Genomic DNA, 15,010 nt, shown 5'->3' on the forward strand with positions numbered 1-15,010 from the left:
TGATTGTCTTTCTTGCCCACCTGCAAATAACAATTACGTCTTTTTTCCTCTCTTTTTTTTCTTTTTTTTTCTTTTTTCTTTTTATTTTTTTTAAAAACACCTAGGCTGCCTCAGAGAGGTTTTCACCCTAGATGTTTGCCCTGGGCACCTCAAGGAAGGTTTTCACCCAGGGATCTTTTTATTCTTCTTTCTATTTTTTTCTCATCCTTGGGCCACCTCAAGAGGTTTTCAACCCAAAGATGGGACTCAGGCGCCTCATGGAGGTTTTCACCCGAGTCCTTATTCTTTTTTCTTTTCTTTTTTCAGTGACCTGATGAGCGAGAAGCTGGAACTTGCTCCACCATCATTACTATTTTATTGATATTGTCAATGAACTCTTGCTTTGATAAAGTCCTCTTGTACATTTTTAATCGATGTCCATTAACAAGCAATGGAATGGCTTCTTCATCTATAGTTCTGATTTGCACTGAACCATTATCATGGCATCTTTCCACCACATAAGGTTCGAGCCATCTTGTCCTTAGCTTGCCCTTGAAGTCTTTATACCTAGAATCATATAACAATGCCCAATCGCCCTCTTGAAATTGCTTCTCCTTAATATGTCTATCATGCCAGATCTTCCTCTGAAGCTGAACTATCTCTGTATGTAGGAGAGCCTGCATTCTAAATTCATCCAAGCCATTCAATTGGAACAATCTTTCTTTCTGTGCATGACTGAGATCCAAATCTAGTTGGGCTGCCATCCTCAATGTGTTATATTCAAACTCAATGGACAGCAAAGCCTTTTTCCCATAAACCAGCTCATAGGGTGTAAATCCAGTGGTGGTCTTCCATGTTGTATTATAGGCCCAGGTGGCCTCAACTAGTCTCTCTGCCCAATCCTTCCTGTTGCTACTTACTACCTCGGTTAAGATGCTCTTTAGTGCCCTGTTGGTCACCTCCACTAGTCCATTAGCTTGTGGATGATAGGGAGTGGAGGTCATATGCTTGATTTTGTGATGGCTGGGCAGTTCTTAAATCATGTTGGAGGTAAACTGGTTGCCTTGGTCTGTGACTAGCTCTCCAAGGTACCCAAAGTTGTAGAATACATTCTCCCTTAGGAACGCAGCCACCTTCTCTTCTATTGTTGCCTTAATCGCCTTGGTTTCAGCCCACTTAGTCAAATAATCAGTGCACACAATAATGTATTGTTTTTTCTTTGAAGGAGGGTTGATAGGCCCAATGAAGTCCATGCCCCACTTGTCAAATGGTTCAAAAGTCACTTGAGGTTGTAGGGGCATTTCATCTCTTAGAGTAGGCTTTCCCATCCTCTGGCACCGATCATACTAACTAATGTACTTCTTCACATCCTGATGAAGAGTGGGCCAATAATAGTAACACTTTGAATGTTGTCCTCTTTGCTACCAAATGACCTCCAAAAGGCCCATCATGACAAGTCAGAAGGATGTCAAAAAATTCCTCTTCCCTTACACACATTCTTAAAATTTGATTTGGGCCAAGTTTGAAAAGATTGCCCCCAATCCAAGTGAAGGGGACGCTTTTGCTAACTATCTTGCTCTTTTCTTTGGAGGGCAAGTTTGGTGGGAACTGTGCTGATACCAAATAGTTTGCTATATCAACAAACCATGGGTAGAGAACTGAAATAGCAAACAAATGCTCGTTTGATCACTGGTCATCCACCATTCCTTCTTCACCTGCAGGGCAAATTCATCCTAGATAGAAAGTCTGCAACAACATTTTCCTTACCAGGCTTATCAACAATAGTCAGATCAAATGTTGTCTTATCCTGGTCTTCTGGGCAGATTTGGATTTGGTTGTACCCACTGAATCCATCTAGGAAAGAAAAGAACTTCTTCCCTGCCAGGCCATCTAGCACTTGGTCAATGAAGGGTAGGGGAAAATGATCCTTCTTTGTGGCTTTGTTCAACTCCCTGTAATCGACACAAATCCTCCACTTACCATTTTTCTTGGGAACTAACACTAAAGGAGAGACCCACTCACTATCAGAGATAGGGTAAATGAATCCTGCATCTAACAATTTTTGCAGTTCTTCTTTGACTATATCTTTAAGAGCTGGATTCATCCTCCTTTGTGGTTGTCAGACTGGCTTGCAACCTTCTTTGATGTATATGTGGTGAGTACACACTAAGGGGTGTACTCCCTTCATTTCCTTGTAACTCCAAGCGAAGGCTTCTAGGTTTTCTCTCAACATGTTGCATAGCTTTTCCTCTTCGAGAGCAGAAAGAGATGGATTAATTTTCAAAGTTTTCTCTGGGCCAAATTCTATGGTTTTGACACGGAGTGGGTTGGAATTGGCCAAGCATAAGTCAATTGGATGATTGTTCTAGGTTTCCCTTACTTCTTCTTCTAATGGTAACGAACTAGGAGTTGGACTTTGGAGCAAGTGTTCAATTAAGTCATCCTCATCTTATTGTCCTCCTCCTATGGTTGCTTCCAAAGCATAAAGTTGGGCTGAATAAACCTCATCTTCTTCCTCCTCCTCCAACCATAAAGGTAAATCATGCTCTAGAGAAGGTTGAGCAAGAGGGTATAGGACTAACTGCTTGGACATATGCCTATTCTTGATGGTCATATTCCCAGCTCTGCAGCTAATGTAAGCATCGGCTGTGACCAACCATGGCCTCCCAAGGATGAGAGGGTAACCAATAAGCTTAGCCTTAGGCCGGAGAACTAGGAAATCAACAAGGTACTCCCAGGAGTCAATGAAGACCATCACATCCTCCACAATCCCCTCAGGGGTAACTGTGGAACGGTCTGCAAGTTGCAGAATTGTTGTGGTCTTCCTTAATGATCCTTGGAGGTTGAGCTTGAGCATGGTGTCCTTGGTCATCACATTAATCGCAGCCCCAAGATCAATCAGAGTGTGTGGCACAATGGTGCCATTGATGTGCACAACTGCTACAAGGCTTCCAGGGTCCAAATATTTCGGACATATTACCTGCCCCAGCATTAAGTCAGACAACTGCCCAATGACATTAATGGTAGGGGCATCCCTTTTTCTTCTTCTTGGATACTTGAAGCATTTCTCCTTAATCAACTTATTGTAAATGGGAACATCTTTTATTGCTTGGAGAAAGGGCATCTTTACACATAGATTTTTCAATTCTCCCAAAAGTTCAAGTTCTTCTGGGGTAGGCTGGAGTGGTTAGGCTAATCTCCCAAAAAAGGGTGGATTTACTTTAAGGTTGCTTTCCTCTCTTTCTTCCTCAACCTCCCTATGTGGAACGGAAGGTTGGTTATCTGGGAGAATTCTCCCAGATCTTAGGTTGATCTCCTGGATTTCTACAGCATACGTTAGGTATGATGTCTCTCCCTTGTATACTTGTTGAGCCTGCCTATTGTTAGGGTTCAGATTTGGCTAGGCAGGCATCTGGGGTTGCTTAGTTAGAGCAAAGTGTAGGAGTTGTGGTTGGGTAGGTGGTGGAGGCAATAGAGCTGGAGCATTGTTGTATTGGGGCCTCCACCCCTAGTGTGGGGTATTCCACTGAGGTTATGGCAGAACATAAGGTTGAAATCACTAGTTGGCTAGCTAGGAATGATACTGAGATGCATAGGACCAAGGATGGGTTGTAAACCAGGAAGGATGAGTAGGGGGTCCCTAAAAAGGTATAGTTGTGGTTTGGTTGGGGTTGTAATATGCATGGGATGACCCTTGCATACCCTGCTGGTATGGTCTAGGCCCAAGAGGTCTCCTTTGGTTGATGTAGCAAAGTTGCTCATTGACCCCTTCAGCTCCTTGATATACAGCTTTGAGTCCGGGTAAAGAAGGGCACTTGTTTGTGGAGTGGTTTTCCTCACAGACCGAGCAAATCTCAATGCAGTTCAATGGACATTTGTTCCTAAGATGCCTCCTGGTGCATCTAAGACAAAAAATGGCAAGGATCTCTCTGCTTCCTCTCGCTTCCTTTTGATGTTCATGGTATCCAATTGCAAGGAAAGGGTTTGCAGCATCTCACTTTTGAAATCTTCCAGCATATTTCCAATTTCACCCTTGATGGATGAGTTGGAAGATGATGTACTGGCCATAGGTTGACTACCCCTACCCTTTTTCATGGCTGCCCTAGAATGGTTTCTAAAGACAGTCTTGATATCCTCATAGGGTAATTGGTAGATATCTCCTCCTGCTAACAAGTGTAAGGTATCCAAAAGATCTTCCCTTACTCCTCTGAGCAGGACCAGCTTTAGTGACTCAGGGTCAAGTGTGCACCTAGCCCTTTTGTAACTGAGCTGGAATCTTTCTTCATAGTCTTCTAAGGATTCATCCTGGCCCATGGTCATCCTGAAAATTTCGTTTTTAGCATCCTTTGACCTACTATAATCCCTATATTTGTTGTTAAAATCCTGTTGCATCTGAGCCCCAATTGTGATGCTATCTCTAGGTAAACCCATGAACCAGCACAATGTTGCATCCTTGAGGGTAGATGGAAACAGTTTTAACTTTTGCTCATCATCTATATAGTCATAGGTTCGGCATGTAACAGCAAACTCAAATAGGAAAGTGTCAGGGTCCTCTGTGGTCAGGCCATGGAAATGAGGTAAGGTAGAGGGGCTTATATTCTTAATCTTAATGTCCCCATTGGTTTCCCTGATGGGAAAGGCACCCTCAACTCTCTCTCTATTCCCTCTGTCATTTCGGTTTTCAGCCATTGGTTCAGTAGGAATGGGTTCTTCTTCTTCTTCTTCCCCTATAGGTTCTTCAAATATGTCAGGTTACTCACCTAAAGGTTCCTCCAGTTCACAGCCACCGAAAAAGAGAGAAGGTTGGAAGTTGGATGCAGTGGGGAATTTGGCAACAATTTCCCTAAATTGTCGCTACTCCTACGAGGCGTGAAAGGAATGTTTTTGGGGGGCTTTTATAAAAAAAAATTAGCAAGAAAATACTTTGCAGAAATGAAATTGTTGATTGAATGAAAACTACTTACTGAATTGAAATTCTACTTGTAGAATGGAAAGGAAAGCAAATAATGACAAATGAAAAAAAGGAAGCTACTAGATTACTTTTGCAGAAATAAACTAATAGAAGAAAGTTGAAGACTAGAAATAGAAGAAAAGAAAGCAGTAATCACATTCTACTCTGACACCTCCCTGGCAACGGTGACAAAAAGTGATGAGTGTCAGTATTGCAGCAAGGACGTTGCAACTCTTGGGCTACCAACTTTACTTATCAACCCAGGGTTCGTACAAACTTGGAAGTGACAATGCTACATGCACAAGTAGAAGTGAAGGTCCTGCCTATTGTCACTTGTTCATTTGGCAAAAGACCCCAGGGGTTCCAAGACAGACTTCTATAGAGTCAGAAAAAGCTTGATTCTTTGATAGAAGAAGAGAAAATCTATTCTAAGAGAGCTTACTCTATTGCAGTAATAAAGAAAACAACATGTAATGCTAAATCACAACATATCCTAGTTAACCATTTAAACAGCTAAACTAAGCAGAATTGCTAAATCAACACTAACCTAATGTTGTTATCTAAGTTGCAGAAGTAAAGAGCATCAAACCAAACTAATGTGTAAGCAAGGAGACTAAACTAAGTCTGTTTTCGCGTTTTTGGTGTTTTGGTAAAATCAAGCATGCAAGGAGTTGAGCAAGAGAGCAAGCGAAGATTGAAATCAGTGAAAGGAGGATGTAACGAAGCAACAATGCATGGGAACGGTTGGATCGATCAGCGAACAGTAAAAATGGAAAATGAGCGATAGAGATCTTATCGCATGAGATTACGTGAATAGATGAACGAACAGAACTAACGGGAGATGAATGGCAGAGATCTTATCGTAGGAGGTTAAGTCAAGAGATGGACGAACAGGACTAACCGAAGATGAGCGGCGGAGATCTTATCGCGGAGATGAAGTGAATAGATGGATGGATCACATCAAGTCACATGGTGACAAAGGGTAAAAACGTGCAGAATGATGGAGCGGGTTTCCGTAGGCGGTAGGCAGTTTCTTGCGCACACTCAAAGCTGTAAGCGAAATTCCAAAATTTTACGCGATTAGCCTAACTGGGTGACACGTAGCACGAGAAAACCACTTTTATCGCGTGCTCTCAAGCGAATATCGGCCGTGCAAGAATCTGCGCAAGATTGTGTGATAGTCGTTGGATCAAGCTAGACAGATCGACGATGGAGATTTGGAGCGCATAAAGTATTGAGACGACGCAATAGCCATTGGATCAAGCTAGATAGATCGATAGTGGAGATTTGGAGCGCATAAAGTCAAACGTTAAAATGAATACGAAGAAGCTATGCAACACGCGATTGACGGTGGTTGGTCAGGGTTGTTGTGAAAGGAAATCTATGGGTATAATCCTTGCTAACCTACTAACTGAAGAAAAAGGCACAAACGGAAGCAAACTAAAACACAACCAATCTACGCTACACTGTTGTAATGGAAATGCAGCTACTTAAGCAAATGAACGATTAAACCATGAATCTATGCACTACACTGCTGTAATGGAAATGCAGCTACTTAAGCAAATGAACGATTAAACCATGAATCTATGTGCTACCCTGTTGTAATGGAAATGCAGCTACTTAAGCAAATGAACAATTAAACCATGAATCTACGCTAACATACATGTACAATAAAGAGGAGCCTTAGCTGCTAGGGTTGGGCCCTAACCCAAGAGCTTCAGCCCTTTGAGTTAACTTAATGCTGGCTCAAAACAAAACTCATTCTTATTATCAAAACAATGGATTACATCAACAACTGTCACAAGTCTTGCAACTCGAAAATAAAGTAGAGTTTTACAATCAAAAGTCTGAATCCTACTGAGGTCCTAGGCCTCTCTACTTATACAACTGAAGTCTCCAACGACTTCCTTAAACTTAGGGAGGCTTGGCTCCCAAACTAGAGATAAACTGGTGCTTTGACTTTCACTTGCTTCGCTACCTTCTAGTTCTCATGATTTCGCTGTTTGCACTCCAAACTAATGGACGAATATTCAAATGGAGAGGTAGTAAATGAGGAGGATTTGCCTCCTATAATTCCTCGCCCTTGTCCCATTCGAGTTTTGACCAAGGTCTTTGCCAAAATTCCTTGCTTTTACCCTTTAATCCTGCATTAAATGCACATTAGACCACAAAGCAAAATATCCAACTCTAACTCATCTCATAAACAAAATATAATCAAAAGTATGCAATAAGTTGTGAGAATAGTTGGTTTGACTAAGCTAGGAGGTGAATTAAGGCCCATATAATTACCCAATGATGAGGCTCATCAAAAATACAATATTTAAATTACTAAAAACCCAATTAAAACCCATCATCATACAAAACCCATGTTTTGAGCTACAACTTGTACAACAAATTTAGATTCAATGCAATACAAAAATAATGGATGGGAAAAGTGATCATATTCTCTAATAATCAATGTCCATAACTGTTAAAACTAAAGATATATGACCAAATTATCCCCAAAATCTGCCCATAAAATCCTTGAAATCTTTCCATTGCATCCCTGAAAATTGTCTAGAATGTCCCTAAATTTTGCTTAGAGCGCCTTGGGGATGGCAAGGAAGTCCTTGGGTCCCCAATGAAGTTCCCAACAATTTGGGGACGTTTCCTAAGTGTCCACAAGTCCCTAGAACATGGAGACGCAGGGTGTACAGGTCTTTTTAAAGGGGGCGGGTCCCCATGCAACATAGGTTAAAACCATAACAAAGACAACAATCACAAAATGATTTCTCTAAAGAGAAAAGTTGATGTAATCAGCCCATGGATTATAAGGCCTAGAAGAGGTATCAATACAAAAAATAAAATTAATAGTAAGAGTCGGAAGACTATAGTAGGGTTGAGAATCAATAGTATTGGGTTCCAAAAGCATAGCGCGATTTCTATGGCATTACTACAATGATATGGATGAATGCACAAATGGTTGATCATGATTACTACTACAATTGCAATTGGCTACCAAGGTGCCACCATCAAGTAAGACATTTTAAAGAAGGATGGAAATCTAGTATTAATAGTATCACCAAAGTGTCTACATGGGAGCAATTCTTTACACCACAATTAAACCTCAATATTATCTAGAGTTGTAACACACAAAGAAGTTGCCATAACTCTAGTGGATAGGAGAAAGATAGGACATGATGTTCGAAGGGATTGCAATCAAATGAATTCCACTCCTAAGGATAGTAAAAATAGGTGTTGATCTCAATCTTCAACAATAGACATTAGTGGCGCTTAAGTTGCTTCAAAAGATAACTAAAGTGGTCATGGTCCAAATGTGAGATCTCTCCCCCACATTTGGGATGGTGGTCAGGGGTTCAATTCCTTTCATCCCATAGAGTTAGGCTTTACAACCAGGGCCGACATTTTACCCCTATGTTGCAAGAAACACCAACCCAAATGCCAAGGTACTCAAAACTCCACGAAACACAAAAACTTCACCTAAAACAAGCCTAAAATGCCACCGACCATAACATGTGGCATATCATGATTTGGAAACACCATACAATGCAGCCAACAGCGTTTACTAAATAAATCTTTATTAACCCTTGGGACAAAATCAGATTTAGGAATTTAAAATTTATAGTATGCAATAAATATTTGGTGCTGGATTCAAGTAGATGAGTGCCCAATCCTAGGGCAATGGAGTCAACATACTTTGGGGGCTTGGAGAATTCAACAATGGACAATATTCAACCAATGAAGGTGCAAGAAGAGCAATCCTTGTTAACTATGACAGTGCTGGCATTTCAATTTGCAGCCAAAATACTATGCCCATAGAGATCCATCAGTACCCTAGTTAAAAGATTAAGTAAAACACAGCCTTCTACTAAGAAAAACAGCCTAGGTACATAACATAATGAGCTCTGAAATTATTGATCCTTAAGACAGCAATAATGTCACTTTTCAGAACTCTTACACTGGAAAATAAACTCTATAACAGAAGCACAATTTCCAGCAAGGAAGACAGGATAACAAGATATTACAATGACCTTGCAAGAGGTGATTGCAGCCCTGAATATTTTCTTAATAAGGCTTTAAACCTGCACAAGATATCTTTGATTTACAGTTCACCGCCTAGGATTTCTCCACAGTGAAAACACACCTTGCCAAATTGCAGAGTTCTTATATAGACTCCTCTTGTAACTTCCTAGGGAATAAAATATCAATAGAATGATATAGACCTCCCTAGAAGTAGGATGCTCCATCAATCAAGCCTTTGTTATGATCTTGATGAGGTTTGAACCTCCATGCATCACCCTCTTCTGCTAAACGTTCCACTAAAATATTGCCTTTTCTTTATGTCTGTGCCATTCTAGAGGGCTGAGGCACCATAAATGATAATTTAAAACTGCCTTCTAGACCATTCTAAGCAAGTTGCCATGAAAATGATCATGCTTTAAATATCCCTCTAGGAATGTCAACATGCCTCAAAAATATTAAAGAGAAAAACTCCGTGAAAGATAACGTCTCAAAATGTGTAATGATGTCAACTTATGTCCAGCACCTAGACCTAATGCATGTTCTAGTAGTAATTAATTTATGAAGCTATATTCATGGAGTGACTAATCTGTTTTGTCTCTGTAATTCTCGTAAGTATCTCAGGTGAGACCTTATTCATCTAATGCATAATCAATATGTTGAAGCTTATGGAGTATTCGTAGATGTCTTCCAAACCTCGGGTCCGAAACCCTACACCAACAGAACTCAAAGCATGTCACCATTAAATAAATAACATTAAATGCATTCGACTCCTAATTCCAGCTGCCACCAGTTTTTATTAATTCACTTCATAGGATTATTGGAAACGCGATTGAACCCAAAACAAGAAAGGACTTAGGCTAAGCAGAAAATGTCATACTTTTTTCTGAAAAAGCCCTTGATAAAGGGAAAATAATTATTATCATCGCCATCCACTCCTTCCAAAACCAATCTCCTCCTCTTCCTCTGTCCACGCCATGCATCATACACAAGAGAACCCTAATTTCTCCGACTTCCTAGAAAAAGAAGAACCAGCCTACAACTGAACCATGCCCCTACGTTGTTCATTTCTGAAGCTAATTCCTGCCAAGCGGATTAAAAGAGGGGTCCCGGAAAACGAAACCGACGGGCACAATAAACCCCATCACCATGACCGTAAACACCAACGAATTGCGCCACGCTCTTCCCGATACGTTAGGTTTCCTGCATTCATCATAAAAGGTGGCAATCGTTCCACTTCTGCTATGCTTTCCATGTGGGGCTCGCCAAGGCCAGAATCAGTCCTAACTACCCCCTTCCCCCCTCTCCGAACTAATTAACCCAAATTATTGTCAGTGTAAAAAACTGATAAAGGCTTAATCTTCTGTCAAACTTTCCGGGCCCGACTAGTTTTGAACGGTAATAACAAATAAAATAATTTTTCATCACGTCAACTCCCCAAAAAAAACATAACAGAAAATATATCCAAAAAATTGAATCAAACTATACTTAAATTGCAACTGGCGAGTGAAGGAAAAATCCAGTAACTCACCGCCATGATCTATTTAAGGCTTCTACTTCCGCCGCTGGCCTACAAAGTAGCAAACGCCACAGCCAACACTGCTAACAACACACATAAGGTTTCAGTTAGAAAAGACCAATGCTGCACCCCACAATTTGCCATAGTTATTTTCATCAACGAGATGACCTGTACCTGAACAACAAAGATGATTGAATGCCTTCGAATGGAGGATTGTACACTGACTGAATGCCTTTGAATGTAGGATTGTACACGCCTTTGCAGGGCAGCAGCGTGCAAACTGGAATGGATTTCACTTTCAAATTTCCAAAACCCCGTGGAGGACGCAAAAGTAGGGTTTCCCAAATAGCGTTGATGGTGAAGAAAGATTTCTTTGGACCCCTAGAATGAAGTATTTTGAGTAGGGTTTAAAGTTGGAGGGACATTAGTGAAAGGGCATTTCGAAGGCAACGGTGGAAGCGCGCGAGTTATGCACGCAATTATTCTATTGCGAGAGAAATCCTTGTGGACAAATCCAATCGACCTTTTGTCACAAATTCATGGATCGCACGGAATAAATGAGGAGATTTAACTGTCTAATTAATAGTTCTTTTCGTTATAATTTGGTAACATATTTTTGGGTAAGATTTAAATTTTGTATGGTTTAAATGTTTTCAAAAAGGCTAAAATGTAATTAATTTCTTTTCGTTATAATTTGGTAACATATTTTTGGGTAAGATTTAAATTTTGTATGGTTTAAATGTTTTCAAAAAGGCTAAAATGTAATACATGAGATTTGAATGGAACATTTATTATTGGGTAACTAATGAAATGTTTAGTAATATTGATAATAATATATTAAATTAATTTATTAGGTTTATATAAATAGTATTATAGTTTGAGTGAGTCTAATAATTAAGAGTATGTATATTTTTTTAATAAAATGTCATAAATTTAAATTTAAAAGGAGTAGAATATGTGCATGTTTGTAAATTTTAGTAGTTAAATGTTGTCAGAGAAAGTCTCTTATCCCATAAATAAAGCGTTCTTATACAGTGTTTTGGTGTTTGACTTAAGTCTCTTATCCCATAAATAAAGCGTTCTTATACAGTGTTTTGGTGTTTGACTTGGTCATGACTTTAAAAATAGATTATCGTTATTGTTATTATTATTATTATATGTGTATATGAGTAAATCAAAGTTCACTTGTTACTTAAGGCTTGTGAAATCATATATTTTTGTGGTACTATTTCATAATTACATCAAGATATCCAAGCCCCGAGAATTAACTCAATTGGCCAAGTGCTTGTTGTTAAAGCACCTTTATTATTGAGAGGTCACAAGTTCAATTCTCTCGACGCTCTTAAGGTTAAGCTTTGTGGTTGAGCTGGTAGGAAGTGATCCTTTCAGGTAGATCTACCTTGTACAAATATTTATTGGACGTAGTGGTCACCGATCTTTGAGGACTGTGAACCGAAAAAAAAAACACAAGATATCTAAAAATAATGGTTATGTAACACCCTCCTCCAACATTTACCCAAGCTAATCGGTCCACCGGGGTAAACATGTGACGAAGAGTTACTATGATATGATTCAACTCCTCATGTATAGTTAAGGAAGTGGAACCGACGAGACAAGACCAATCTGACCTTCCTCGGGAGCTTTAAAACCTTCAGGATCCAACCAGCCCCTCCAGGTGTCCAACCCCTGAACCAATTTGATTTTTTGCTTAATCAAACCCCTAGTCGCTCCCATGACAAGCCTTCCATACGACTGGGACTCTCCAGTCGCTCCCACAGCAAGGCATCATGCGACTGTGGCACTTTTCAGGCAGTTCTGTGCCAGCAACCCCGAATTTTAAGCCACTTTTTCAAGGCTAGGACTCAGGCCTCTGCCCAAAATTTCATGAAACTTTCAGATATGATGAATAATAATGAAATAAGGCTACTAATGCAAACACTTGAACAAAGACTTGACGTGAGCCCCTCCATCCATGACAGGCATGTTGTCAAACATATCATAAGCATGTAATGTACAAGTCATATAAACACATATGAACATAGGGACCTCATACTTAACTGAGATTCATCAAGAAGGTCTGATGTCCTCTCACAATAGTTGCATTATCATTTATTAGATCATACATTCATTAATAGTTCATTTACTAATCAAAACATGTTGAGAGTCATAATCAAAGTCTGTCATGAACCATGTTTATAACCAACAGAATAAAAATGGTAGAACAACCATTAAAACCACATATTAACAAGTATATTTACACATGGAACACGAGAGGAAAAGAGCTCTTATTAACATATGTAAAAACCAACCAAGTCAGGGACTTCCACGTACCACCCGACCATAGATTGGGCTAAACCAAATCTTTCTTTCAACCAATCACCCATGTGCCATATTCCAAACATGAATGTGGGACTCACAACAAAACCAATCAAGGTTTCCTCAGGCTTTACCATGTATCCCGCCAAGGGATTCTTAGGCCCAAACAATAAACATACACAACAGGCTTTGTCGTAATCTCGCCATATATCGATCAAGGGATCATTAGGCCCTAAACAAACATGGATGCCTCCGGATCTCTCCACCTAAACCGTGAGGAATTTTTTTATCTCCACCCTATAGGCTTTATCGTGTACCCCGCCATTACCGGTCAATGGATTCTTAGGCCCAACGAGGGTATTCACAACCAGGTCTTACTATGTATCCTGCCATTATCGGTCAAGGGATTCCTAGGCCTTGTGATTCTCCCTAAGACCACCCCACTTAGTTACAAAACCATCCGGCAATCCAGCTAAACCAAGTAAAATAACCCCATCACACCATGGTTATCTGGAAATTGCAAGGCAAGGCTAGAATCCACTATCACACCTCGAAAAACCCATGCCAGTGACAACAAGAGAACCAAATACACAGAGGCATGCACCATGCATGCCAAAACTAGCAAGGAAATCATACATGCAACTCGATACCTTCAAGTAATCTCGTTGTAGCCACTTGATCCCGCTATTCCTTCCTTGATCTTTGTTTCCCTTTGCTTTCTTTCCTCCAATGCCAGAGTGCTCCAATAATACTCTAAGTGCATGAGAGTATGAAAGAGTAGAGAGAATAGAGGGAGAGCTCTAAAACTGAATTGACAAAAGGTTGTGAATTGATCCTCATAAGCCTTTTTATTAATGAGGCCTCTATTTTCTTCAATTTCCATTATTTTTCTTTCATTTTCCTCCTCATATGTAACCTATAACATTTCACCTTCGATTTCTCCTATTTTCCATTATTTTCATAAATAAAATGCCAATTAATGTCTCTTTGCCTTTCTAAAGCCTTTGTCATTGCCTTTGTCAATTCCCTTAGCCATAATAAACCAAATGAACACCCACACTAGGATGTTTTGCCCAACATTCAGCTTGGAATTTGTGTCCCTTGGTCTTATTTTGCCTTTATTAACTTTATTACATAGATTTTTAACCTGGGGTTGTTACAAACTCCTCCCCCTTAGAGGAACACCATCCTCATTATTCAATGACACCTACAACTAACAAGACCGTTGAAAAGCAAAACATATTGCCAATGGAGCTTTATCACTTAGCTTGATGTAGTATTTATAATGATCAACCTGCTGAAAAGCAAACCAACATGACACCCATACCGTTTATTAGAGCTTTATAATGCAGCTCATCGTGGTATTTACATCCATATACATATATACATATACCAAAATTTCTTTACCTCAACTGGCAAACAAGGAAGGATACATAGCACACATCTAATTAGCCATCGCCCATGTAGCTTCATCGGGCCCAAAGTGCTTCCACTACACTCTAACCTGCTCGATTGCTCGGTTATGAAGCATGAGCATCTTTCTCTGCAAAATACACTAAGTTTCTAGCTGGAATTCTCCTTTTGGCTCCACCTGCAATACAGACCAATCAATAACATGATCAAAATCTTTTGCATACTTCTTAGGCATTGAAACATTGAAAACTCCATGGGCATTCATTGTCGAAGGCTGTACAAGTCTGTAGGTCATTGGTCCAATCCTCTCAAGGATCTTGGAAGGCCCACAATACTGAGGTGCTAACTTCGCACATGACTCGGTCCTCAAGGAGCTCTTCTTGGGCTTAATGCGCAAGTACACATGTTCCCCAACCTGAAACTCCTTAAACAACATGTGCTGATTTACATAAATTTTTTCCCTGTCTTGTGTTGCCTTTAGGTTCTTCTTGATTACCTACATTTCCCATTCCATCTCTGACAACATGTCCTGTCCAATCAATACCTTGTTCACTAGATCACTCCAACTAATGGGAGTATTACAACTTTTCACATACACTGCCTCAAATGGACTCATCCTCAATTACTCTTGATACCCATTGTTGTAAGTAGACTCAACTAGTGGAATATCCTCTTCCCACTTTCGTTATTGATGCATGACGTACATTCTAAATATGTCATCTAGTATCATGTTGACCTACTCTGTCTGTCCATCTGCCTACAGATGATAAGTTGTGTTGAAGGCCAGTACCCAAACTTGCAAACAACTCTTT

At 40.0% G+C, this 15,010-nt stretch overlaps 1 protein-coding gene across 2 annotated transcripts in view; it reads right to left on the bottom strand.

Annotated features, from left to right (window-relative positions):
• The window catches only part of RUXF (small nuclear ribonucleoprotein F), a 115,797-nt gene extending 104,809 nt beyond the window's left edge, over positions 1–10,988 (bottom strand). The window contains exons 1-2 of one of the 2 annotated variants that reach the window (XM_089460773.1): positions 10,644–10,988; positions 10,482–10,552 (exon numbers count right to left, since the gene is read on the bottom strand). In XM_089460773.1, coding sequence (XP_089316899.1) covers positions 10,482–10,487 — 6 coding nt within the window. In that variant the 5' untranslated portion in view covers positions 10,488–10,552; positions 10,644–10,988. The remainder of the gene's footprint in view (positions 1–10,481; positions 10,553–10,643) is intronic. The other variant, XM_089460772.1, reaches the window with a different exon arrangement.
• Between the last annotated feature and the right edge of the window lie 4,022 nt (positions 10,989–15,010).

This window comes from Pinus tabuliformis, chromosome 7 (assembly GCF_031772625.1).
Source record: "Pinus tabuliformis cultivar Carrire ecotype Pingquan chromosome 7, CPIR1, whole genome shotgun sequence".
NCBI lineage: Eukaryota > Viridiplantae > Streptophyta > Pinopsida > Pinales > Pinaceae > Pinus > Pinus tabuliformis.